We start from the raw sequence: 27,496 nt of genomic DNA on the forward strand, positions 1-27,496 counted from the left end.
GGTCCATCATCAAGGGGCACCCCAGGAACGTGGGGGGGGGACTCTGGTTTTCAGAGACCACCTTCCACAGAAAGAATGGGGGGTGTTACTGATATAAGGGGGACACCTTTATATCAGTGCCCTCTTATATTATTGTATTCACTCCCCCCTCAGACTTGCCTGGCGGCGCTGTCACTGACCTCTCAGGTACACCGTGCAGGGCTCAGTTAGATGGCTCCAGGTTGGTGACTCTGGTTTTAACCTATAGTCTCCTCTCCACAGTCCACATGTTTTACTTCTCCCATGACCCCCATCCTGGCAGCACTCCCACTCTTGACTTCTCTCCAGACTCCCCCTCAGAGACTGCAGACATGATATAAGACAAGAGATGGTCAGAGGTTGCGAACATGGTACAAGAGATGGCTAGAGACTGAGGACATGACACAAGAGATGGCTAGAGACTGAGGACATGATACAAGAGATGGCTAGAGACTGAGGACATGATACAAGAGATGGCTAGAGACTGAGGACATGATACAAGAGATGGCTAGAGACTGAGGACATGATACAAGAGATGGCTAGAGACTGAGGACATGATACAAGAGATGGCTAGAGACTGAGGACATGATACAAGAGATGGCTAGAGACTGAGGACATGATACAAGAGATGGTCAGAGGTAACGGACATGATACAAGAGATGGTCAGAGGCTGCAGACATGATACAAGAGATGGTCAGAGGCTGCAAGCATGATACAATAGATGTCAGAGGCTGCAGACATGATAAAGTAGGTGTCAGAGGCTGCGGGCATGGTACAGAAGATGGTTAGAGACTGAGGACATCATACTAAAGATGGCCAGAGACTGCAGACACGGTACAAGAGATGGCCGGAGACATGGTACCATAGATCAATGCAGCCTCATCAGTGCCCATCAAATGCAGCCTCACTGTGCCCATCAATGCAGCCTCACTGTGCCCATCATTTCAACCTCATTGTGCCCATCAAATGCAGCCCTATGGTGCCCATCAAATGCAGCCCTATGGTGCCCATCAAATGCAGCCCTATGGTGCCCATCAAATGCAGCCTCACTGTGCCCATAATTGCAGCCTCGCTGTACCCATCAATGCAGCCTTGCTGTGCCCATCAATGCAGCTTCACTGTGCCCACCAATGCAGCCGCTGTGTGCCCACCAATGCAGCCGCTGTGTGCCCACCATTGCAGCCTCTGTGTGCCCACAATTGCAGCCTCTGCGTGCCCACAGTTGCAGCCTCTGCGTGCCCACAATTGCAGCCTCTGCGTGCCCACAATTGCAGCCTCTGCGTGCCAGCCATTGCAGCCTCTGTGCGCCAGCCATTGCAGCCTCTGTGCGCCAGCCATTGCAGCCTCTGTGCGCCAGCCATTGCAGCCTCTGTGCGCCAGCCATTGCAGCCTCTGTGCGCCAGCCACTGCAGCCTCACCATTTCCTGGATCACACACAGTGGCCGATGTATGACACGGACGGAGCTGGGTCTGTGTAAGGCGGCGCTGTAACAAGGTCCCGCCCCTTTAGACCAGCTCTTGTGATAGGCGGAACACTGATTCAATCAGTTTTCCATCTAGAAGATTATCACACGAGCCGGTCTAAGGGGGTGGGACCTTGTTACAGCGCCGCCTTACACACACACACACAGACCGAGCTCCGTGCCCTACAAGGGAGGAGCCGGAGGACAGAGGGAGGGGAGCACTGCAGCTGCCGCTCAAAGCGGCCCCAGGGCAGCCGGCCTACCGGGAAATCCCGGTAGGCCAGTCCGGCCCTGGGCACTGACCCTTATTTTGCTTCAAAGTTCCTTATTTAAAATGTTATTTTTTTTCCCTAAAACTGCCCTCTTAATATGAATGTGCGTGTTATACGCCAATAAATACAGTAATTCTAGGGCTGAAACAACTAATCAACATAATTGATTATGAAAATAGTTGACAACTATTTTCATAATCAATCAGTTGGTCAGACGATTAGTTGGCCTGCATACGGAATGCATTATTTGTTCACATATCAGAAAATACAGTGCAGCGCACACACAGCTCAGTATACAGTCCATACATGTCAGTAAGTGCCTGAGAGTTTGTGAATGTGAATGTGTGAGAAGCAATGCCTCATGGGACATGTAGTCCTGGGCAGGAGAAGGAAGTGATTTAAAGTGATTCTAAAGGCAGAAGTTTTTTTTTACTTTGCTATAGGGGCACTCTCTACTATACTTTACAGCTTGCTATAGGGGCAGGAGGCAGGAGGAGCCAGAAGCGTCCCATGAGGGACCCCAGAATAGGAGAATCAGGGCTGCTCTGTGCAATACCATTTGATGAAGGGATGAATTTAATTAAAAAAATTGCACTTGCTTTTAACATTCATTTTTTAAATGAAGGTAATTTATGAACAAAAACCACATACACTGTGTAAAAATTGATTTGATCGAGAAACGTTTCCTATTCTGCTCCTTAGAATTTTCCCATCACTGTGGTTGAAAACGAACATCGACTTCACCCCACTAATGATTAGAAACAAACATTCTTAAAATTAAAATCTTTAATCAAGCTACCTGCCTATGACAAGGGAGTCTGCCATGCATACTATTTTATTACAATCCTGTTTGAAAATCTGCAAATCCACATTTTTAGGTCCTTTTACGTGTTTTTTTTTTTTAAATAAAAATGTTGATCTCTGAATCTGATGATATGTACCAGATTCAACCTCTAAGGCTTCATGTACATAATAGTATGTACAGTATATATATGTCTTCAGTTTGTTATTCTCCGTGGATCAGATATTTTGTTCCCTAACCATATAGCTAGTTATTTATATTTACCACTGCAAAGAGATATTTAACAACAAATTGTCGTTTTTAAAACTTTACATGCTAACTATACACCAAATATTTAGATTAGTGGAAACAATAATCGGCCAACTAATCGATTATGAAAATAATTGTTAGTTGCACCTTTATATAATTCCTTGAATTTTTTTTTGTTGTAGCTTGCCGTTTTGTGTTGAGCAATTTTAGTCCTTTTTGTACTTGCGCTGTTGTGGTTAGAACACGAAAATCTTGCTTTGTGGGTTTTAACTAGTTAAGTTGAGTGTAACTAAACACCAATGGTGATTACATCAGACTTTGAGGGAGGTGTAGTCTCAGTGTTGTACTTTGTATTCTAGTAGGAAGCAGACACAGACAGTGTGACTTCTCCATCATGGAGCTGAGTACTGCACTGTTGCTGGGCCTCCTCCTCTTGGCTTTTTTATGGAAGAAATTCTCTCGTCCAAAGGATTTCCCTCCTGGGCCTCTAGCATTGCCTGTACTGGGTAATATACTGCAAATGGACTTTTCTAATCCTATAAAGAACATGAGAGAGGTAAGTTAAAAGATAAAAAGAAAACTGAACATCTATTTATATGCTGACAGTAGCTCAGCAACTAGAGTCATAGCCACCCACCTGAATTGGAAAGTCAATCTTGGGTTTTGAAGATTTGACATTGAATGTACAGTACTTGCTTGTGGAAAAATGCGCTGTTCTCAAGTCAAAATATATATCACCAGCAAACCGAGGATCGTCAAAATTAACATCCAAATATATATTTGAGAGGATCACATCACAGTGGTAAGATGCAACTTTTCAAGGCCATGCAGGTCCGATTTGTCAGGCATGTGATCAAAACCTGACGAAGGGGTCTTGTATGACCCCAAAACCTTGCACTTTACCAGTGTGAGGTGATCTTTTCAAATAAATGTTTGAACATTAATATTTACAATCTATGATGTGCTGGCAATATATATTTTAATCTATGGTTTCACCAGTCTCCAGCTGCTTTCTGCTACAACACCTGGTTACCCCACAGCCTTTTACAGATATGTATGCATTAGGAATATTGATATTAATATTATACAGTATTTATATAGCTCCAACAGTTTATAATTCAATACAGGAGGAATCAGAGGGCCCTGTTTGTTGAAGCTTATATTGCATTCTGTTCTCAGGACTGACTACAGTTACCAACCTTTGCTGTCTTTCTGCATATTGGAACTAATTAATATCATATTATTTGTAATTATTTACAGATCAGATAGTGTATACTCTAATCCAGGAAATTATTTTAAAAGATTGTCACTTTCATCTGTATATTTGATAGTTGCATTAGATTCATCAGTGTACAGTAAAGGAAAATGATGTGTGGTGAGAACTGGGAGGAGCGCAGGAAGTTCAGCTTCTCTTATCTTTCATGCCACACTCGTCATCTATGAGCTGGGGAGATATGATGGGATCTGAGTTCCAATAGCTTCATTTGGTATCTTTGCATGTTTTATTACCACCCACGAATCTATAGTGCGGGTCCACTTGCTAAGCTCCGGAGCGCTTTTTATGTACAGGCTTCCCCTGATCCTCTGTAGTGGGGGATTATGGGGTTCTGGTAAGCGGCAAATCTTTATCACTGGTGGTGGATTGAACACAAGATTTTTCACGTCATGGAAGATTCCATACAATTCATAATTTGATGGACTTTTTCCAATATTTTTGTATTTCAATTCATTTGTTCACGGGTGTTTGGCTATTTTAGTGTTTGGACATTATGCCATATACATTTTAATTTCATCAACATTTATTGATTTCACTTTTTGTTTCTAATTTTGGCATCATATCATTTCTTGCCAACTTGTTCATGATACGTGGTATATGCACATGTTTCATGGGCAGTATTATTGATTAATGTATATATTATTAAGTTAATGCCTTAGCGCGATTCTATTCTTTTTCTTTATTTACACAGTTGTTGTGCAGAAGAATCGCTGCTTTTATTATTCAAGATCTGTTTACCAATAGTTTTATTTGTGTTTAGGTACACTATTTTGATTCACCTTAGCGCAGTTTTTTTTCCTTTTTCTTTTTTTTTTTGTTTATTTAGCAAAAAATGAAAAACCCAGTAGTGATTAAATACCACCAAAAGAAAACTATTTGTGTGAAAAAAAATGTTAAAAACTTCATTTGGGTACAGTGTTGCATGACCGCGCAAGTGTTATTTGAAGTGTGGCAGTACTGAAAGCTGAAAATTGGCCTGGGCAGGAAGGGAGTGAAAGTGCCCTATATTGAAGTGGTTAAATTAATATGCCAATGAACTCCATTATATCAACTGTAATGCCTATTACATTTTACATGATGTACATTAATCCAGTAAAAGAAACAAAAAACATTGTGTAATCTAGGTACACTGGTGAGTCAAAAAAAATTTAACTCAGTCATAATACCAGGGTGGCAAGTATACTAGCATTTTTTTCAACCTGCAGTTAAAGGAGAAGTATGAACAAAGCTGCATCCTTCTTTTTTTGTGTTTCCCAAACTTCTCCTTTAACCACTTGCTGTCCAGCCTACACTTAGAACACACTAGGGAACACAGTTAACCCCTTGATCGCCCCCTCGTGTTAACCCCTTCACTGCCAGTGACATTTATATGGTAATCGGTGCATTTTTATAGCACTAATTGCTGTATAATTGTCAGTCGTCCCAAAAATGTGTCAAAAGTGTCCGATGTGTCCGCCATAATGTCGCAGTCTCAATAAAAAAAAAAAAAAAAAAAAAAAAAATCGCAGATCGCCGCCATTACTAGTAAAAATAAATAATAATAATAAAAATGCCATAAATCTATCCCCTATTTTGTAGACGCTATAACTTTTGTGCAAACCAATCACTATACGCTTATTGCGATTTTTTTTTTTTTTAGCAAAAATATATATAAAAAAAAAAAAAAAATTGGGATATTTATTATAGCAAAAATATTGTGTTTTTTTCAAAAATGTCGCTCTTTTTTTGTTGTAAATGCGCAAAAAATAAAAGCCGCAGAGATGATCAAATACTACCAAAGGAAAGCTCTATTTGTGGGGGAAAAAGGACGCCAATTTTGTTTGGGTACAGCGTTGCACGACCGTGCAATTGTCAGTTAAAGCGACGCAGTGCCGTTTCGCAAAAAATGGCCTGGTCATTGAGAAGCCAAATCTTCCGGGGCTGAAGTGGTTAAGCTTTTTTTTTTTTTTTTTTTTAACATAAAGTTTATTCAATTGTTCAGACAGACAGAGTATAAATCACATTACAAAGTCAATTAGCATAGTCATTTACCAATGGAACAATCTGTTGTGCAAACACACAGTTATAGCAAGTGCACCTATTATTGCAAAAGTAAATGACAAGTTGGCATTTACAATATTACCCAAAGTGACAGCTAAGAACTCGAGGGCTAGGGAGGGGGGGGGGGGGGGAGGGGAAATAAGAGGGGGAGACCTGGGAAGGGACTGGGGGTTAGAGAAAGGATAGGGAGAGGAAAAGGGGGGAGGGGGAAGGGTGGGTCTCTCCAAGTCCAGTGTAGCACTTGGTTCCTATGAGTGAATTGGAGCTTTAACGTGATCGCACAGAAAAGTGCTACTAAAGGAGAGGTGTCATGGGAATAGTATAACTCACAGTAATTATTCTAGGGACAGATGTCTCGCCTTAACCCAACAGGCCCAAATTTTATCGAATTTGCATGAGCAGTTTCTTCCTAGATACGTTAATTTGTAGAGGGGCAGAGCGGCATTTACCCGGGACAGCCAGAGCTGTTTAGTGGGGGGTTGTGTCTGATTCCATTGTAAAAGAATGGCTTTCCTCGCATAAAAAAAAACAAATAGTTTCTTCCTCTGGGGGGCTTCAAGGAAATTGCAGATGCCTAACAGGAGCGGAATAGGACTAAATGGGACCATGATCTCACCTATAGAATTAGTCTCAGACAGGACTTCCCTCCAGTATCCCTCTACCACAGGACAGGACCAAACCACATGGATGAAGTCTGCATCGTCTGAACCACATTTGGGACATATTGCCGATCTACCCGGGTAAATCTTTGCCAGGCATGCAGGGGAATAGTAGGCCTGATGAAGAAATTTTAACTGGGTGTATCTGTCTCTAGCTGAAATCATTAGGGGTAGATATTGCTGAATCCCATCTTGCCAGTCCTCGTCAGTCAGGCCTGGGATGTCGTTCTGCAATGTTGTGTATAATCGTGAGACTTTAGAGGTATCCAGCACGACCAGCCTATTATAAATGTTAGAGTGTACCACCCCAGTCTAGAGACTGCAGCATGTTTTCTATATCAGATAGTTGTAGATTTATCCCCGGGGGGAATTGGGACCGGTATGCGTGACGTAATTGGAGGTACTGAAAGAACATGTGGTTCGGCAGGTCTTTGTTATGTTTTAGGGCATCAAAAGTAAGTAACTGTCTTTCGGTAACGATGTCACCCAGACTTATAATTCCATATCTGACCCACACGTTCGGGTCCGGTATAGAAGCAAAGTGGGACAAATGGGGATTACCCCACAGTGGGGTCGAGGGGGACCACGTATTCGGTTTCCCCATCTTTGAGGCAACCGTATCCCATACTCTAACTGTCGTCCTCATGAGCGTAGTCACCCGGGGGTTAGATTTAGGTCCCTTGTGTATTAAGACATTGAGCTCCTCGTGTGAGCCCAACAGTGCCGCCTCCAATTTAGATGCGGGGTTCGTCTGTGTTTTGGACAGCCACCATCGAACAGTAACCAGGACTGTTGCCCAGTAGTATTTTATGAAGCATTGTAGAGCCAAACCACCCATCGTAACTGGTAATTGCAGCCAGGGGCGGACTGACCATTCGGTCACTCGGTCGCCGACCGAGGGCCCGACGTCAGGAGGGGCCCCATGAGCGGCTCAGTCAGCAGCGGAAAAAAGCCGCCCGCCGCACCGCATGAAAACCCCGTCCTCCTGGATTTTTACAGCTCCCAGCACCGCGGCCAGCCCGCTGCCCGAGCAGACCTCGGCTTAGGCTGAGAGAGGCTCTGTCAGCAGGGAGGGGTGGGGCAGGGAGCTCCACTGATGCTCTGACCCTGCCCTGCCCCGCCCCTCCTCTCCTCATGTAGTCTGAGTCTGAGTGTCTCTCCTGCACTTCTGAGAGCTCAGCTCTGGACCACAAACATCCCCGCCCCTACAGACGAAAGCTCCGCCCCCTATCAACGAAAGCCCCGCCCCATATCGACGAAAGCTCCGCCCCTTACCGACAAAAGCTCCGCCCCCTATCGACAAAAACTCCGCCCCCGGACCTCTGAGAGCGGGAGGTGAGCCCGAATGGTCAGGTAGGTCCTTCTGCCTACATTATATAAACGGTCTGTAGACCCGTTTTTTTTTTTGCTAAACCATCCCTGGAAATGTTGTTTACCCCCCTGTATAGCTGTGCATTGCTGAAAGTTTACATTTTAAAACTGGCTACCTGGTCATCTCCTGTAGTCGCATTCGCAGTCTGGTCATCTCCTGTAGTTGCATTTGCAGTCTGGTCATCTCCTGCAGTTGCATTCGCAGTCTGGTCATCTCCTGTAGTCGCATTCGCAGTCTGGTCATCTCCTGTAGTCGCATTCGCAGTCTAGTTATTTCCTGTAGTAGCATTCGCAGTCTGGTCATCTCCTGTAGTCGCATTCGCAGTCTAGTTATTTCCTGTAGTAGCATTCGCAGTCTGGTCATCTCCTGTAGTCGCATTCGCAGTCTGGTTATTTCCTGTAGTCGCTTTCGCAGTCTCTGGTTATTTCCTGTAGTTGCATTCGCAGTCTTTTTATTTCCTGTAGTTGCATTCGCAGTCTCTGGTTATCTCCTGTAGTCGCATCCCCAGTCTCTGGTTATTTCCTGTAGTCGCATTCGCAGTCTGGTTATTTCCTGTAGTTGCATTCGCAGTCTCTGGTTATTTCCTGTAGTCGCATTTGCAGTCTGGTTATCTCCTGTAGTCGCATCCCCAGTCTCTGGTTATCTCCTGTAGTCGCAATCCCAGTCTCTGGTTATTTCCTGTAGTCGCATTCGCAGTCTCTGGTTATCTCCTGTAGTTGCATCCCCAGTCTCTGGTTATTTCCTGTAGTCACATTTGCAGCCTCTGGTTATTTCCTGTAGTCGCATCCCCAGTCTTGTTATCTCCTGTAGTCGCATTCGCAGTCTGGTTATCTCCTGTAGTCGCATCCCCAGTCTCTGGTTATTTCCTGTAGTCGCATCCCCAGTCTCTGGTTATTTCCTGTAGTCGCATCCCCAGTCTCTGGTTATTTCCTGTAGTCGCATCCCCAGTCTCTGGTTATTTCCTGTAGTCGCATTCGCAGTCTGGTTATTTCCGGTAGTCGCATTTGCAGCCTCTGGTTATCTCCTGTAGTTGCATCCCCAGTCTGGTCATCTCCTGTAGTCACATTCGCAGTCTGGTTATCTCCTGTAGTCGCATCCCCAGTCTCTGGTCATCTCCTGTAGTCGCATTTGCAGTCTGGTTATTTCCTGTAGTTGCATTCGCAGTCTGGTTATTTCCGGTAGTCGCATTTGCAGCCTTTGGTTATCTCCTGTAGTCGCATCCCCAGTCTGGTCATCTCCTGTAGTCGCATCCCCAGTCTCTGGTTATCTCCTGTAGTCGCATTTGCAGTCTGGTTATTTCCTGTAGTTGCATTCGCAGTCTGGTTATTTCCGGTAGTCGCATTTGCAGCCTCTGGTTATCTCCTGTAGTTGCATCCCCAGTCTGGTCATCTCCTGTAGTCACATTCGCAGTCTGGTTATCTCCTGTAGTCGCATCCCCAGTCTCTGGTCATCTCCTGTAGTCGCATTTGCAGTCTGGTTATTTCCTGTAGTTGCATTCGCAGTCTGGTTATTTCCGGTAGTCGCATTTGCAGCCTTTGGTTATCTCCTGTAGTCGCATCCCCAGTCTGGTCATCTCCTGTAGTCGCATCCCCAGTCTCTGGTTATCTCCTGTAGTCGCATTTGCAGTCTGGTTATTTCCTGTAGTTGCATTCGCAGTCTGGTTATTTCCGGTAGTCGCATTTGCAGCCTTTGGTTATCTCCTGTAGTCGCATCCCCAGTCTGGTCATCTCCTGTAGTCGCATCCCCAGTCTCTGGTTATCTCCTGTAGTTGCATTCGCAGTCTTTTTATTTCCTGTAGTTGCATTCGCAGTCTCTGGTTATCTCCTGTAGTCGCATCCCCAGTCTCTGGTTATTTCCTGTAGTCGCATTTGCAGTCTGGTTATTTCCTGTAGTCGCATCCCCAGTCTCTGGTTATTTCCTGTAGTCGCATTTGCAGTCTGGTTATTTCCTGTAGTTGCATCCCCAGTCTCTGGTTATCTCCTGTAGTTGCATTCGCAGTCTTTTTATTTCCTGTAGTCGCATTTGCAGTCTGGTTATCTCCTGTAGTCGCATCCCCAGTCTCTGGTTATCTCCTGTAGTTGCATTCGCAGTCTTTTTATTTCCTGTAGTTGCATTTGCAGTCTCTGGTTATCTCCTGTAGTCGCATCCCCAGTCTCTGGTTATTTCCTGTAGTCGCATTCGCAGTCTGGTTATTTCCTGTAGTTGCATTCGCAGTCTCTGGTTATTTCCTGTAGTCGCATTCGCAGTCTCTGGTTATTTCCTGTAGTCGCATTTGCAGTCTGGTTATCTCCTGTAGTCGCATCCCCAGTCTCTGGTTATCTCCTGTAGTCGCAATCCCAGTCTCTGGTTATTTCCTGTAGTCGCATCCCCAGTCTCTGGTTATTTCCTGTAGTCACATCCCCAGTCTCTGGTTATTTCCTGTAGTTGCATTCGCAGCCTCTGGTTATTTCCTGTAGTCGCATTTGCAGTCTGGTTATTTCTGGTAGTCGCATTTGCAGCCTCTGGTTATCTCCTGTAGTTGCATCCCCAGTCTGGTCATCTCCTGTAGTCACATTCGCAGTCTGGTTATCTCCTGTAGTCGCATCCTCAGTCTCTCTGGTCATCTCCTGTAGTCGCATTTGCAGTCTCTGGTTATTTCCTGTAGTCGCATTCGCAGTCTGGTTATCTCCTGTAGTCGCAATCCCAGTCTCTGGTTATTTCCTGTAGTCGCATCCCCAGTCTCTGGTTATTTCCTGTAGTCGCATCCCCAGTCTCTGGTTATTTCCTGTAGTCGCATTCGCAGCCTCTGGTTATTTCCTGTAGTCGCATTCGCAGTCTGGGTATTTCCGGTAGTCGCATTTGCAGCCTCTGGTTATCTCCTGTAGTTGCATCCCCAGTCTGGTCATCTCCTGTAGTCACATTCGCAGTCTGGTTATCTCCTGTAGTCGCATCCCCAGTCTCTCTGGTCATCTCCTGTAGTCGCATTTGCAGTCTGGTTATTTCCTGTAGTTGCATTCGCAGTCTGGTTATTTCCAGTAGTTGCATTTGCAGCCTCTGGTTATCTCCTGTAGTCGCATTCGCAGTCTGGTTATCTCCTGTAGTCGCATTTGCAGTCTGGTTATTTCCTGTAGTCGCATCCCCAGTCTGTGGTTATTTCCTGTAGTCGCATTTGCAGTCTGGTTATTTCCTGTAGTTGCATCTCCAGTCTCTGGTTATCTCCTGTAGTTGCATTCGCAGTCTCTGGTTACTTCCTGTAGTCATTTATGATATCTATGGCTATGCATATTTATTGAATCCATATTGAGCACTATATTTGATTGGCTGTTTGCTTCTGCTTAGGCCTGGCAAACACGCACAATCGCACATGATGATGACTTCATCATCATGTGCGTGATTGTGATTGTGCGTGTGTGCCAGGCCTAAGCAGAAGCAAACAGCCAATCAAATATAGTGCTCAATATGGATTCAATAAATAGTGGGAAGAATGCCCCTTACATTGGTGGTCAGTGAGAAGAATGTTCCTTACATTGGTGGTCAGTGAGAAGAATGTTCCTTACATTGGTGGTCAGTGAGAAGAATGTTCCTTACATTGGTGGTCAGTGAGAAGAATGTTCCTTACATTGGTGGTCAGTGAGAAGAATGTTCCTTACATTGGTGGTCAGTGAGAAGAATGCTCCTTACATTGGTGATCAGTGAAAATTATATAAAGTTAATAAAAATAATTAAAAAAAAAATGTAAAGCACCCCCATGATCCCAGCACATGCTCTATATGAAAAGCTTTATGTAGGATGAGCACATGTATGTAAACATGTGTCTATAGACCCAAATGCTGGACACGGGGGGAGCCGCGAGAGCCACCCCCAGATGTTGAGGTTTGGGGCCACTCTGTGCAAAACGAGCTGCACAGTGAAGGTAAGTATGATATGTTTGTTATTTAAAAAAACAAAAAATGAGCCTTTACAATCACTTTAATTTTGGAAAGGTACCTGTTGTTGCACTTTCTTTAATGTAATTCTGTGACGAACGCATGTAGTGTGGGCAGTGCAAAATGTAGGTGGGGATTTGTGTGGGTGTGGCTTGAGTGTGAGTGGGAACACAGGTGGGGCCCCAGGATCTCCTATTGCCCGGGGGCCCCATGAGTTGTCAGTCCGCCCCTGATTGCAGCGTTGATTTAGCTATCCTAGGCATTGCTCCCTTCCAGACGAAAGAAGTAATTATGCTGTCTAGTTTGTTAAAGAACGAGACTGGTATGAGTATAGGAGTGTGCCTAAAAAGATAAGTGAATTTGGGCAGGACGGTCATCTTAACCAGATTAACCCTACCCACAGGCGTGAGCGGAAGGTTCTTCCAAACTACACACCTATGGGACAGCTGGGACACCACCGGGGTCAAATTCAAAGGAATAAACTGCTTTAGGTCCCTGTGTATCTCCACCCCCAGGTATCTAAACTGAGAAACCCTTTGGAGCTGCTCGTCCGGGGGGGGGGGGGGGGGGGGGGATCAGTACCGCAACGAAGTGGGAATAGTATGGATTTACCCCAATTTATACACACTCCTGAATACCTCCCGAATTCATCAATTACCGAGAGCGCAGTCCGTAGGGAAATGCAGTCATCCAAGGTATAGGAGAGTGTCGTCGGCATATAGTGATATTTTTTCATGGAGGGGACCTACAGGAATACCCTGTATCGCAGGGTCAGAACCAAGGAGGATTGCCATGGGTTCTATAGCAAGTGCAAAAAGCCCCGGGTACAAGGGGCACCCCTGTCTCGTACCCCTACTTAGAGAAAAGGGTGTAGATAGGACAGTACCTGTGTGGACCCTTGCCGTCAGAGCCCCATACACGGCCCTGACCCAGGAGACGAAGACTGGACCAAATCCAAACCTGCGGAGGACCTCCCACAGATACAGCCACTCGACCGAGTCGAAAGCTTTCTCTGCATCCAGGGAGGCCACTACTGCAGGGCAGCTGTCTCCAACCCCCGAGGCCAAGACCGAGTACAGTCTACGGAGATTGATGTCCGTACCTTTGCCAGGCATGAAGCCCGACTGGTCCTCATGCACCAAGGTGAGAATCACCTCATTCAGACGTCTAGCAAGGATTTTTGTCAGTATTTTAGCGTCCGAATTAAGGAGGGATATTGGTCGATATGACTAGCAAATCTGAGGGTCCTTACCCGCCTTGGGAATCACTATTATAATGGCTTGAGCCATGGAGGAAGGAAGGGCCCCCTCCTGCAATGTTTTGGTGATCATGTAGTGTAGCCTGGGTGCCACTGCCTCTATATTTTGTTTATAAAATTCTGATGGGAGTCCATCTAACCCCGGGGTTTTACCCGACTGCATTGAGGCCAGTGCAATCTGTACCTCCTCCAGGGTAATCGGGGCCTCCAAACTTTCTCTCGCTGAAGAGGAAAGAACCGGGAACAATACTCTATTTAGGAACTCAGATAGCTCTTCCATAGAGTAGTTTGCCCTGGAGGAATACAATTTAGAGTAGTACTCTACAAAACTGGCATTGATTTCCACCGGGGCAGCAACCAAAGTCCCGTCCTCCTTCCTAAGCCATGCTATAGTGGAAACTGAGGACTGCTCCTTAGAATTCCAGGCCAGCAGTCTGCCCGTTTTATCCCCCTGCTCGAAAATTTTCTGGGTTTGGGCTAGTTGGAGTTTGTTTACCTTGGCCACCCTGAGTAGCAGCACCTCCCTATTTGCTACCTTCATGTCCTGACCTGTGATGGGATTGGTGGTCTGAGCATAACGAGCCTCAAGGGCCTGGGCATTTGCCTCCGCCTGTTCCAGTGTAATCAGATCGTTTTTGCGTTCAGTGGCAATTGAGGAGATATAGCAACCTCTAATGTAGGCCTTAAATGCCTCCCAATCATTCCCCGGTGAGGTGGTGCCTGCATTTAGAGTCCAGAATTGTTTAATTAAGCTATTTATTTCAAACTCAATAGTGGGATGTATTATCCAAAATTTTGATAGGGGCCAGATCCTATCTGCTGCGGGTGTTGTAGTTTGGATGCAGCAAAGTAACGGTGAGTGGTCTGATACACCGCGTGGGAGCATACTGATATCCTGTATTTTGGGGAGCATACTGACACTTGCGTATAGGAGGTCTATACGGGATAGCGAGTTATATGATGAGGAGTGGCAGGAATAGATGCGATCTGAGGGGTGCTTCCATCGCCAGACATCCACCAACCCAAACACCTGCGCCCATCTGGAAAGGGCAGATTCTGTTTGGGGGTCTGACGACAGCTTATCTAAAGAAGGGTTGGGTGGGATATTAAAATCTCCAACTAGGAGCACGTTATCTGTGGGGAATTGTGACAATAACGAAGCAATAGATTGGAGGAGGGACATATTAGCAGGGGGTGGCAAGTATACCCCCACGATCACCAGTTCAATCATGTCGACCAGCACATGGAGCAGCACGTGTCGTCCCTCCGGGTCCAGCTTTACCCCAAGGATCTCACAACCCAGGGATTTGTGTATCAAAATACTAACCCCACGGGAGTAGCTCGAGTGGGAGGCATGGTAGTGATGCCCCACCCAGGGGCGCTTGAGACTCATAATTTTGCTTCCTACTAAATGGGTTTTCTTGAAATATGCAAATTTGGGGATTATATTTTCTTATATATTCAAAGACTAAGGAGCGTTTGATTTTGTTGTTGAGACCCCTGACATTCCATGATAGGATTTTCAATGGAGCCATATTATAGAAAAAAGGGGGGGGGGGTTAAATAACAGGAGATCCTTGTAGCCAGGACCCGAAAAGACTGACACACCCCGCTAGTCCAGAACCATGGAGGGCCTGCTGATCCATAGTATCCAGCTTAGTAGCGTAGAGCACCACAGGTTATGCCTATTTATTAGTACACCGATCAAATGTGAGCAAACTAAACAAAAATATAAAACTAAAAAGAAAAAGAAAAAGAAAAAGAAAAAAAAAAAAAAAATCGAAAAACCAAATCAAAAAACATAAAACCCCACCCAACCCACACCCTGATAAACATATCTCAGGGTGTCTGCGTACCTGAACCTATCCCAACAAACACTTATATATCTATAGTTTAGGAAAGATTCCTGTGGGGGGAGTGCGTAAGAAGGAACACACCCAGGACTTCTTTCTGAAGGCGGGAACAGGACGCTCCGCCAACCGTTATGTCTGGAGGCAACTTGTAACAGTAAGCCACGTATATAGGAACATATCTATCTAGAACAGTAATCCACGTATATAGGAACATATCTATCCAGAACAAGCAATGTGTTACACTTAGAACAAGCTAAGGGCACAAACTTAGTTACTATTTAACCTGTCATGACAGACTAAGTACTTTGCAAAGAAAACTGAAACTCAGAATACAAAGGAATGATGAGATCTCCCTAATTTCTCCATGTACACCCCCACCCCAAATCCCCGGAAGAACCACAGTGTGTGACAGTGAGTTCCGACATAGCCATAAATCCTGATCATAAAATTAGGTATAGTTACACGTGGGTTTCGCAGCTGCAGAAGCAATAGATCCGGAGTCCGTCCCTCACCCCTTCGGTCGAACATCATGGGCAGGGGGAGCCTTTGAAAGAAGGTCCTTCCAGGAGACACAGGAGGATCCCCGACTCCATCTTGCAGGGGAGATAAAGCACAGAAGGTGCCCAGTAGATCCGGTTATGGCTGCCCGCCCACACCCCCCCAAGACAACACATGGGAAACAGCGCGGGACACGGGGGAATGTATGCCACAACCGCCCACCATAAGGTCCCCCTGCAGTCTTGCAAATGTCGGGTCAAAAGTCGCCGTTCGCCGGATAACCTAAACCACCGGGCTCGGGGGGGGGGGGGGGATACACTTCTCTCGCTGCAGAGTCTCACCCAACGGGGAGGGATTATAGCCTCAAGAGAACATTGAGACTAATGGCTGCTATGCGGGCAAAGACAACATGTGACCGGGAACCAAAAGTGGAGGTGGATGTAAGGTGGAGAATGAGATCAGCGAGCCCCCGGGAGGGACTCCAGCCAGCGGGTTGCCTCTTCAGGGGATGCAAAAAAACTTAGGTGACTCACCATCCACCACCTTTAGCTTGGCCGGGAATAGCATATTGTACTTCAATCCCTTCGCTCTCAGCTGGGCTTTAACGTGGTCGAAAGTGCGCCTCTGCGTCTCCATAGAATAGTCTGGGAACAACATAATGTTAACATTCTTATAGCGCAGCTCCTCCAGTTTACGTGCCTCGCGGAGGACCAGATCCCGGTCTCTGAAATTCAGTAGCCTGAAAATAAAGGTCCGAGGAGGAGCTCCCGGTGGGCCCCTCACGGACGGCATCCTATGCGCCCTCTCCACCACAAAGTAAGGGGAGAAAGGGGCCTGTGGCAGTAGTTCGCGCAGGAGTCTCTCCGTGTATGCAGCCGGGTCGCGGCCCTCGGCACCCTCAGGAAGGCCCACCAGTCGGAGGTTGTTCCTCCGATTCCTATTCTCTTGATCCTCCGCTCGCGTCTCCACAGCTTTCATCTTTAGTTGCAAAGTGCGGAGGGAAGCACCATGCTCACGGATTGTATCTTCTGTGTCCCCAATCCTTCTCTCAGACTCAGATAGCATGTCACGAAACTTGTCCATGTCTCTCCTCACAAGCCCCATCTCCATCTGGATCTGTTCAATTTTCGCCGTAAGCGTTGTCTGGCAGCCCGTGATGGCTTGCATTAGAGCACTAAACTGCTCAGTCCCCAAAGCGGACGGGTCTGCCTGGTCAGTTTGAGACGCCATGTTGCTCTTGGCGAGAGCACGTGTAGCCCGGGACAACGGCGGGGAATTAGAGGTAGGATTCCGCTTGCGATTTGAACCAGAATTGCCTTTTCTCATGCCCGAGGTCTGCCTGTGCCTTTCAAGCAGGATAGAAAGCGATATTCCTATGTAGGAAGGATAATTTAGCCTCACAGATGCGGAGCTCCTGACACACACGTCCTCTCAGGTCTCCATCTTAACCACGCTCCTCAAGTGGTTAAGCTTTGCTATGACATGTTGTCATTGTTGGTGTAATATATATATATATATATACACACATACATATACACACACACACACACACACACACACATATATATACCTTAGTGAATCTTAGGATTAAACTGTATGCACAAAAAGATTAATTTACTAAAGCAGCAGAGACTGATCACTTTGCAAAGTGAACGTTCATTGAGCATAATAAATAATGTGAAGCTCTGTTCACAATAAATGCCCAATTACATGTAAAAGAAAAAAAAAAACATTTCCTTGCACTTGATTGGATGATTGAAGTGAACACAGTTTAACCTTGTTTACTAAGCTGCATACTAAGCTGAAAGTCACATACAAATTACTATTAAAGTAGTAGTAAACTCCTTGCATAAAGAAAAAAAAAAAAAAAAAATTGGTTTAACCGCTTCAGTTCCAGGAGAATTTACCCCCTTCCTGACCAGAGCATTTTTTGCGATTCGGCACTGCGTCGATTTAACTGACAATTGCGCGGTCGTGCGACGTTGTAGCCAAACAAAATTGAAGTCCTTTTTTTTCAATTTTGAACAAAACACAATATTTTGTACTTTTTGCTATAATAAATATCCCCATTTTTTTTTAAAAAAGCACATTTTTTCTCAGTTTAGGCCGATATGTATTCTTCTACATATTTTTGGTAAAAAAAAAAAATCGAAATAAGCGTATATTGATTGGTTTGCGCAAAAGTTATAGCGTCTACAAAATAAGGGATAGATTTATAACATTTTTATTATTATTTTTTGTTTTACTAGTAATGGCGGCGTTCTGCGATTTTTATTATGACTGCGACATTATGACAGACACATCGGACAATTTTGATACATTTTTGGAACCATTGGCATCAATACAGCGATCAGTGCGATTAAAAATGCATTGATTACTGTAAAAATGTCACTAGCAGTGAAGGGGTTAACACTAGGGGGCGGTGAAGGGGTTAACTGTGTTCCCTGCTATGTGATTCTAACTGAAGGGGGAGGGACTAACTACAGGAAGTGACAGATCGTGGTTCCTAGACAATAGGAACACACGATCTGTCACTCCTGTCAGAACAGAACAGGGAAGTGTGTGTTTACACACACTCATCCCTGTTCTTTGTGTCCTGGTCACGATCGCTCATGGCCTGTGATCATCGCGACCGTTTGCCGCGAGCATCGGCACCCCCGCTCTGCGCCTGCTATCCGGACCCTGCGAGCCAATGTACAGCTACGTGGTTTTGCGCAGGGGAGCCAACCTGCCGCAGTATAACTGCGGCGGCTGGTCCGGTAGCGGTTAAGCCATAATGTACTAGTATGCACCACATACTAGCATATTATGACAGACTTGCTGTGCCTTAAAACAAACCTTATAAACAAAGCACACTTATCTTAAAACGAATCCCTCCAGCAGAGCGCTGTCACCGCAGTCAGCACTTCCATCTTCACCTGGGCTTCCTTCTGGGTTTGCACTCTCCAAACGTTTGATTGGCTGGGCCACGATAATGTCACTCACACGCATGCGCATGAAAGTCACGGCTGCGGCACAGTGCTTTGAATTGAGGGCACACTCAGTGTGCTGACTTTTCAGAGCGCAGTGCGCATGCGCCGGTGATGTCACTGGCTGCCTCAAAGTGAATGATTTTTACTATTTATAAATCGATACCTATGTACAGTATATATTTTTGGGTTTTTTTACACTTTTTTTCATGAGGGGCTGGAACTGGTCAGTGGAGACCAGATATTGACCTCCCACCCACCATGCAGCTGTACAGAAAATAGATCACTATAGCAGTGATCTATTGCTACAGAAGACTCTGGAAAGAGCTAATGCAGATTTCCTTACTCAGGGGATGTGACGTAACATCAATTGTGACGTCACATCCTTTCTAGTGTAAAAAAATGTGAAAAGCATTGTGACTACATTAGAAAAGATGGAGCAGTGTGGAGCAAAATTGAAAGCCTAGTAGCTTATCACTTTAGCTCCTGGGCCTAGCACAGGGGCCACAGGACTGCAGAAACAATTGAGACCAGCCACTGTTTTAAAGCAGTATGGGGGCTCTGAGATCGTAACCACTATCCCTGTACTGTTTATAAAACGGCACTGGGAACTTCATTGGTTAAGTATAGTTGAGCTTTAACTTTTTTTTTGTAGTTTTCATAAATCAGTTCTACAGTGTTTATTTATAACATACAAAACATAATTTGCAATTTTTCTTTCAGTTTTCCAAGGTGTACGGCCCAGTGTACAGCATTTACTTGGGATTTACCCCGGCTGTGGTCATCCAAGGGTTCAAAGGCCTCAAAGAAGTTCTGGTGAACAAAGGAATAGATTTTGCAGACAGACCTCAAAATAGATTAATAGAAGCAATTAATGGTACCAGAGGTAATGTGATTATATTTTTATTGACTGTGAATATTTTGATCTGATTACTGACCAGTTTGGTCACAAAAATTACACAGAACTGACTTGATGAGTTACCAGTTACATCAATTTTAAAAATGATAAAGTTGCATAAACGGGAATATGAAACACAATTTAATTTTTTGGCATAATTAAAAAAAAATGTATGTAATAAAAAAAAAAAGTATGCTTTTACTGTATATAACTAACATTCAACATCTCCTGATAGCTCAGGGACAGCAGAACTCCAATAGGAGCATTATTGCTGTGTAGAGTGGTGTTGGCCAACATTCTATCATATTTACAGTAGAAGAGTCCTAATCCATGTTAGCAACTGATAAATGCAGAAGGTTTGTAGCTTAAAGTGTTACTAAATCCAGGACCCTGTATTTACTATATCTGGTCTCCCACAGTACACAGAACATGGAAATGCAAATATTTTAGTAAATATAAACTGCTAAATACCTTTTCTTATGAGCAGTATATAGCAGTCTTGTGACTTCTGTCACTGTCCAACTGAGTACTGGTTAAATCTTTTAGGAGGAGTTTTCATTCTCATCTGACTGTCCTGTGAGGCTGCAGAACCCCTGACTTTTTGTCTGGACAGTGCTGATTGGCCCTGTGCTAAACACATTGATCCTCCCCAAAAAAACAAAAGAAAACCAATCTAGCAATACACACCAAACTGAGCATGTGCAGAGTGTCTCCATGGCTCTGAACTATCAGGGGATGCATTGGGTACTGTAAAACCAGAGTAGGATCAGAGAAGACAGGATCAAACAGCCTTTTTACACAATGCGGAGGATTAACCTATTAGGTTCCACAGTGAGTATAACAAGCATGCTTTACTGCATATACAGACTAATTTTACTGTTGTGGGTTTAGTAACACTTTAAGTGATTCTTTTATTATCTTAACTCAAGTTTTTAAAAGATGTAAGCTTTTGGGTTCTAAGCGGTCCTCAAAACTCGCATCTTTAATAACTTGAGTTAGACAATAAAAGTTATCAGCAAGGTGAATCTGGAGTTTCCACTGCAGTGCCAAGTTGTCTAGAGAAAGGCTGGGGACAGGTTAGTGACAAAGCCATATTGCTATATTGAAGAGTTTGTTCATTACTTGACGTACAACACTATGACGAGCCGAGAAAATGAAGTTCAATGCTTCCGAGCATGCGTCGAATTGTTTCCGAGCATGCGTGTTTTTTTGCGCGTCGGAATTGCATACAGACAAACGGAATTTCCGTCAAGAACCTTTTCCGTCGGAAAAATAGAGAACCAGCTCTCAATCTTTTGCTGGCGGAAATTCTGACAGAAAAAGTTGGATGGAGCATACACACGGTCGGAATACACGACCAAAAGCTCCTATCACACTATTTTTGACGGAAATTCCGACTGTGTGTATGCAGCATAAGAGCTAATGGAACTGATTTGTGTGAATCAGAAGCACAGTGAGTTTGGCCAGTTTGCTAAAGACGGGCATTCACCAGCAAGCGCCAGTTCATTGTACCAATTTAATTATCGGTATGTGAACTGGTAAAGTGGTGGAAAGGATCACTTAAAGTGGAACTTTAGTCAGAAAATTAAGTCCTGCTAAAAGGTATGTAAAACATTAAAAATAAGAGTCTGTACTGTTTAAAATCCAGTAATACATGGTCTCACTCTACTCTGCACATGCTCAATTTCTCTCTATGTTTTGGTACTGTGCCAGAAATGTAGAAGCTGATCTGCTGACAGCCTAAAGATTTACTGCTGCTCATTGGCTCAGGGCTTCAACAAAATGGCAGCCTCCAGCAAGAAGAAACAGGGGCAATGCTGGATGCAATTTACAGCATGCACTAATTTTGGTAGCATAATTATTAATGTGGAATGTATGTTCCTTGCTAAAGAACATTATTTTTTATCAGGTTGTTATGGGTAAAGTTCTGCTTTAAGTTGTTCACCCTGATCATGCAGAGTGTACAGGGGGCCTCGGTGTCAAAAAGTTAAAGGAAAAACTGCGCTAGTAAGACAACTAAAAAAGCGGCAACTCAAAAGTGTAATACACACCAAACTTGTACTCGGAGTCAATCTGTGGATAGTGTAGGAAAGGAACAAAGAGCAACAGAGAACATAGACCTGAGTTGTGCCTGGGTCAAGTGGCCAGTATGCCTGAAAGGGGGCATACCCAAGTATGAATTGAAATAAAAATTGAAAAAGAAAAAGGGAATGGGTGGGTGGGACACTAGATCCTACGACCACAGGAAGGAGGAGAAGGAGGGCAGGCTTTATGCAGCCTGACTCCTCCTACAATTACAGGCTGACCTGCGGTCAGCCTTACACTTGTACTCGGAGTCAATCTGTGGATAGTGTAGGAAAGGAACAAAGAGCAACAGAGAACATAGACCTGAGTTGTGCCTGGGTCAAGTGGTCAGTATGCCTGAAAGGGGGCAAAAATGACCAGTAGGATGAATATGATGCCAAATTATTACCCACTAAAATAACGTATAATCTACCAAATTAACAAACGCTTGTGGTATCTCTAAAAGTGGCTCTGGCCAACCCAGAGAAACAAGACGACCTCCACCTACCCAATACGGCTGAGGTCCCAGGCACAAATACGCAGAAGCTGCTCCTGTCTCTTATGACCCAAAAACCCGGGTATAGGCCTGCCTTGAGCACCGAGCTAGTACCCAACACGAAGGAGACCATGAGAATGTGATAGATACGACATGGAAAATATGAGCCATGATGAGAAGGTTATGAGGGCTACTTTCAGGAACCCTGAGGATGGCTGAATAGAATGCACAGCAAATAAAGAAAACCTGTCGGGGTCTACTAACAACATGAAATGCTGAGTCCCAATCAGATACGCCCCGACAATGCTGTGCCGATATGAGTTAAAAGAGGCAAAAAACGAACCAAGTAGGAAGCCTACTGATACTGGCCTAGAGACTGAGAAAATTCGGAACTAAAGCCCCTGAGCCCGTAAATGCTGCTGGAGCTGCCATGGCTGACTTACCAATAGTTCCATGCTTTTGCCAACCCTAGCCAAAGTAGCTAGGAAATAAAAGGTCGTGTGCATGGACAAGGAGGTACCGCAGTCCCCTGGGTAACCTATTCCGTGTAAGTGACACACCACTGGGACAGCAACATGAACTACGAGAGAAACGTGAGTATACTGAGTAAAACCTGCGCCAGGAACGTAAGCTACGTGAAGGAACGAAACCCATGTATAGCGTAAGCTTACGAAATGTGAACAGCCTAAAAACTGAGGCTGCCAGAAACCGCAAACTACCTGAAAAATACCGGTAGCACGAGAACGTGAATTGATGAACAGTGTGAGAAACATGAGAACGAGAGTAACCTTGGGAAAACATGAGAAACCTGGAAAAAAAACGAGAGAAACATAAAAAGTGAGTTTAACATAGAAACAACAAATTGCATGAGGAACGTAAATTGCATGAGGAACGTAAATTGCATGAGGAACGTAAATTGCATGAAAACGTGAATAACATGAAGAACGTGACTAACATGAGAACACGTAAATTGCATGAGAAACGTAATTTGCATGAGAAACGTAATTTGCATGAGAAACGTGAACTGCATGAGAAACGTGAACTGCATGAGAAACGTGAACTGCATGAGAAACGTGAACTGCATGAGAAACGTGAACTGCATGAGAAACGTGAACTGCATGAGAAACGTGAACTGCATGAGAAACGTGAACTGCATGAGAAACGTGAACTGCATGAGAAACGTGAACTGCATGAGAAACGTAAGTTTGTACGAAATACATAAGCAGCGTAAGAACAGATGAGAAGACTTGCCACCGAACAAGCCAATTAAAAACGATCACCTCAATCTGTTAAACCCATAGACGTGATGGGTAATCTGCAGTGGTAGAACATGAACAATTCAGCTGTATGAAAGCAACCAGATAACATTACAAATAACCAGCCCAAGACATAACACCCCTAATACCTGACAAGTATGCTGATGTGAGTGCAGAAATTACAAGACCAAGAGCGCAAGAAAGTGAACCTAATGACGACACCCCCCCTACTGTATGCAGTGAGCGAGCCCGAGCAACCTGCCGCGCCAGGACAGGAAATTAAAAAGGAACACTCAGGGCTAAGGTACCCACAGACCGTGGTGGGTAATAGTAAAGGTGTAATGGTGAACGTGCACGTATGACGTATGGAAACAGGCGAGAAGATTGTGGGACAACAATCAATTAAAAACGAAACCTCAGCCCGTACGGATCTGTAAACGTGCCAGACCCTGAATGTGAGCACTAACAGAAATGCAGCGAATGACAGACCATAACATAAAAACACATGTCATCAAACATAATAGACCTGGGAAATATTAGGGAAAACGAGAGAAAAGGAGAGAAAAGCATGGGAACAACCGAGAGAGAAACATGGGAAACATGGGAAGACGTGAGAAGCATGGGAAGACGTGAGAAGCATGGGAAGACGTGAGAAGCATGGGAAGACGTGAGAAACATGAAAAAATGTGAGAGACATGGAAAAACGTGGGAAGCGTAAGAAGCATGGAAAACGTGAGAACCAAGAGAAAACGTGAGAACCATGTAAAACGTGAGAAACATGGGAAACATGAGAAATGTAAGAAAACATAAATAGGCATGAGACGTGATAAATTGCATGAGAAATCGAACATTGCATGAGAACACCGCAAATTGCATGAGAACACCGCAAATTGCATGAGAACACCGCAAATTGCATGAGAAAACGTAAACAACAAGAGAAACCGTAACAAAGCCTGAGAGATTGTAAAGTGCATGAGAAACCGTAATTTATGAAACTGTGAAATGCATAAAACCTGTAAAATGCATGAGAAACCGTAAAATGCACGAGAAACCGTAAATTTTAATGAAACCGTAAAAATGCATGAAAAACTGTAAAATGCATGAGAACCCATAATTTATATGAGAAACCATAAATCGCATGAGAAACCATAAATCGCATGAGAAACCATAAATCGCATGAGAAACCATAAAATGCACGATAACCGTAAAATGCACGAGAAACCATAAATTGTATGCGAAATTAACATGCATGAGAACCGTAAATAGCATGAAAACTGTATGCATGGAAAAAACGTAAATAAAACAGAAATCGTAAATCGCATGAAACCGTAAAAAACATGAAACCATAAAATGCATGAGAAACCGAAAATTTAAATCGTAAAATGAATAAAAAACCGTAAAATGCATGGGAAACCGTAAATCGCATGAGAAACCAAAAAATTACATGAGAAATCGTAAATTGCATGCCCCCAAAGGACCCCCACAGAAAATAATGAGATGACAGACAATGAGCAATCTCCTATGCCATCTAGAATGAAATGGATCTTCAGGCTGTCTCTGCTGTCACCTGCCCACACTATATACCTCCATATATGCTCAGTATACACTCCCATGTATGCCCAGGACCCGCACACACACCCGGAGCCCACTGACACAACCCACGTGCACTAGTACAAAGCACGGATGCTGGAAGCTGACGGTGTGAATGCTCAGTCCTGTGCGATCAGACAGAGACACAATACCTGGGTGGCGGTATCACTGGTGGTGTGTCCGGGCGGGTGTGCGGTGTGTACAGGCAGACTCGGATCGCAGCGCCCCGGGAGTCTTCCGTATCATTTGCCCATAAAGGAGACAGAGCATCCCACTCTCTCTCTCTCCTTTACATCCCATCTGCCGTCTAAAACTGTCTCTTTGCAGCCCCCCCCAGCCCAGGCCGGCACCTGAGCGGGACGGGTGGCATCTGATGTGGATCCTCTGCTGATGCCACCCGCCCACACCTACTGGAACCACGACCACCGGGAGAGAGATCCAAAAGAGAACCTTGCAGCCGACCATGCTGCCGCCCTGCAAGCCAAAAACAGGAAGTGATCTGCCGTGACCTGCCCTAACCCGGAAGTGACCTGTCGACACAAGATCCTACGACCACAGGAAGGAGGAGAAGGAGGGCAGGCTTTATGCAGCCTGACTCCTCCTACAATTACAGGCTGACCTGCGGTCAGCCTTACACAAGTAAGAAACAAAAAAGGAAGTTGAGCTAAAAAGTGAAATAGGCAAATTGATGTGATCTAATAAGCAAATATTCCTGTGAATTGAATTGACAAATAAATTAAATGAAAATAGACATAAAAATGAAAATAAATAAAGAAATGAAAATACCTTACAGTAATAAACTGATAAAAAGTGATCAGAATACAAATGCAATAACATACAGTATACAAAGACACAAGTGCCTATTGGGTGAAACAAAGGCAACTAGTTCAACAAATATGTGAATGTCATAAGTAGCAAAAAATATATAAGCCAGCAAATGAGCATATAAGTTTAAATAAAAAATAAAAAAATGCGAATAAAAATAAAGGTAAAAATAAAAGTCTCTTCCATAATGTTTCCCAATGGATTGTAAATGATGCAAACCCCCTGTGAAGGATCTTCTATATTCAAAGGACACCGTGAATCCACCACCACATAAATTGAAGGCTTACCAGTTATACAAGCTGTCAAAGCTTGTGGCTTATACCCAGCCTGGGCCTTTAAATCCTCCTGACACCTCCAAAGGCTAACGAATCGAGCGTTCCTGCAGGCTTGATGGATAACCCACAATTCAGACAGGCAGCCACGAATGTATCCTCAGTAAGGAGTTCCGCTTGCACGGGCGTGTTTGTACTATTTGGCGGCCGGCTTAGCTTGTTTTATGGAACTTTTATAAATAAACACCACCTGGTTTTACCGATGGCGAATCTTTTTTGTCTTGTTTTATGGGCTTAACCTCCTTGCTGAGGATACGTTCGTGGCCGCCTGTCTGAATTGTGGGTTATCCATCAAGCCTGCAAGAACGCTCGGTTCGTGTTAAAAAGTACCTCTGGGTTACTGGGTAGAGAATGGGCTTTCTCCTGGAAAGTCTATATCATGCGCTTTGCAAGTAATATACTGATAAATGGGAACTTTATCCCTTTTTACCTTTACTCTAAAATAACAAAAAATCAGAAAATTCATCCAATGGAGCGAATAATGGACTCCGCACTGGTGAAGCAGATTTTCATTACTCGTTCATCACTGCTATGTAAGTAATAGGCTGTACTTATGACTATTGGATTATACTAGAATACATTATTCTAAGAATTTAACTTATTGCAGGTCTGGTGGCTGCACGCTATGGTCGAGCATGGAAAGAACACAGGCGCTTTACCCTATCCACACTGCGTAACTTTGGCCTGGGCAAAAAGTCCATGGAGGAGAGGATTCATGAAGAGAGTGTGTACATAATTGAAGAATTTAGGAATAAACAAGGTGAGATTACATGGCAATGGTGTCACTATTCACAATTTTTATTCTGGTTCTTGATTCTGGTGAAATTGTGAATGCATTTTCTCCACTTTGGCCAAAATGATATTATATTGATAAACCGCTTTAGGTGGATTTCTTACAGAGAGAAGATCAGTGTTGTAGAGCAGCATATTTATAGCCATTTTTTTTTATTATCAATTTTTATTGAGATTTATCATAACAAATAAGAAACACGTAAAAAACAATTATACACTCATTTCCATTACTAATCGTATGCATAGTGTCTCAACTTACGTGTACCACTCAATATATTTTAATTCTATACAAAATAAACTAAATAATAAATTTAACAAAAAAAAAGAGAGAAAAAGAAGAGGGGATGGGAGCACGTTCTCTCCTTCTCCTAATACTCCATAAAAACATAAATCATCTGTGTAGTATAAGGGTTAGAAGGGTGAGGGAAAGAGAAAAAAAAGGGGGGGGGGATTTTTACACGTAACCACAACCTACACCCTGTATGATCAACCGTGAATATGTGTATGGTGTATATATATATATATATATATATATATATATATATATATATATATATATATATATCCAAAATGCTAAAAAATATGGGATATATTTAAGATGGAAGATTC

The 27,496-nt window shown here is 44.0% G+C and overlaps 1 protein-coding gene across 1 annotated transcript in view; it reads left to right on the forward strand.

Moving 5' to 3' along the window:
- The first annotated feature begins 3,142 nt into the window (after nucleotides 1-3,142).
- LOC141112539 (cytochrome P450 2J6-like) overlaps nucleotides 3,143-27,496 on the forward strand; it is a 75,546-nt gene continuing 51,192 nt past the window's right edge. Inside the window, exons 1-3 of the mRNA XM_073605456.1 lie at nucleotides 3,143-3,360; nucleotides 19,358-19,520; nucleotides 26,703-26,855. Coding sequence (XP_073461557.1) covers nucleotides 3,199-3,360; nucleotides 19,358-19,520; nucleotides 26,703-26,855 — 478 coding nt within the window. The 5' untranslated portion in view covers nucleotides 3,143-3,198. The remainder of the gene's footprint in view (nucleotides 3,361-19,357; nucleotides 19,521-26,702; nucleotides 26,856-27,496) is intronic.

This window comes from Aquarana catesbeiana, linkage group LG11, assembly GCF_042186555.1.
Source record: "Aquarana catesbeiana isolate 2022-GZ linkage group LG11, ASM4218655v1, whole genome shotgun sequence".
Classification (NCBI taxonomy): Eukaryota; Metazoa; Chordata; class Amphibia; order Anura; family Ranidae; genus Aquarana; species Aquarana catesbeiana.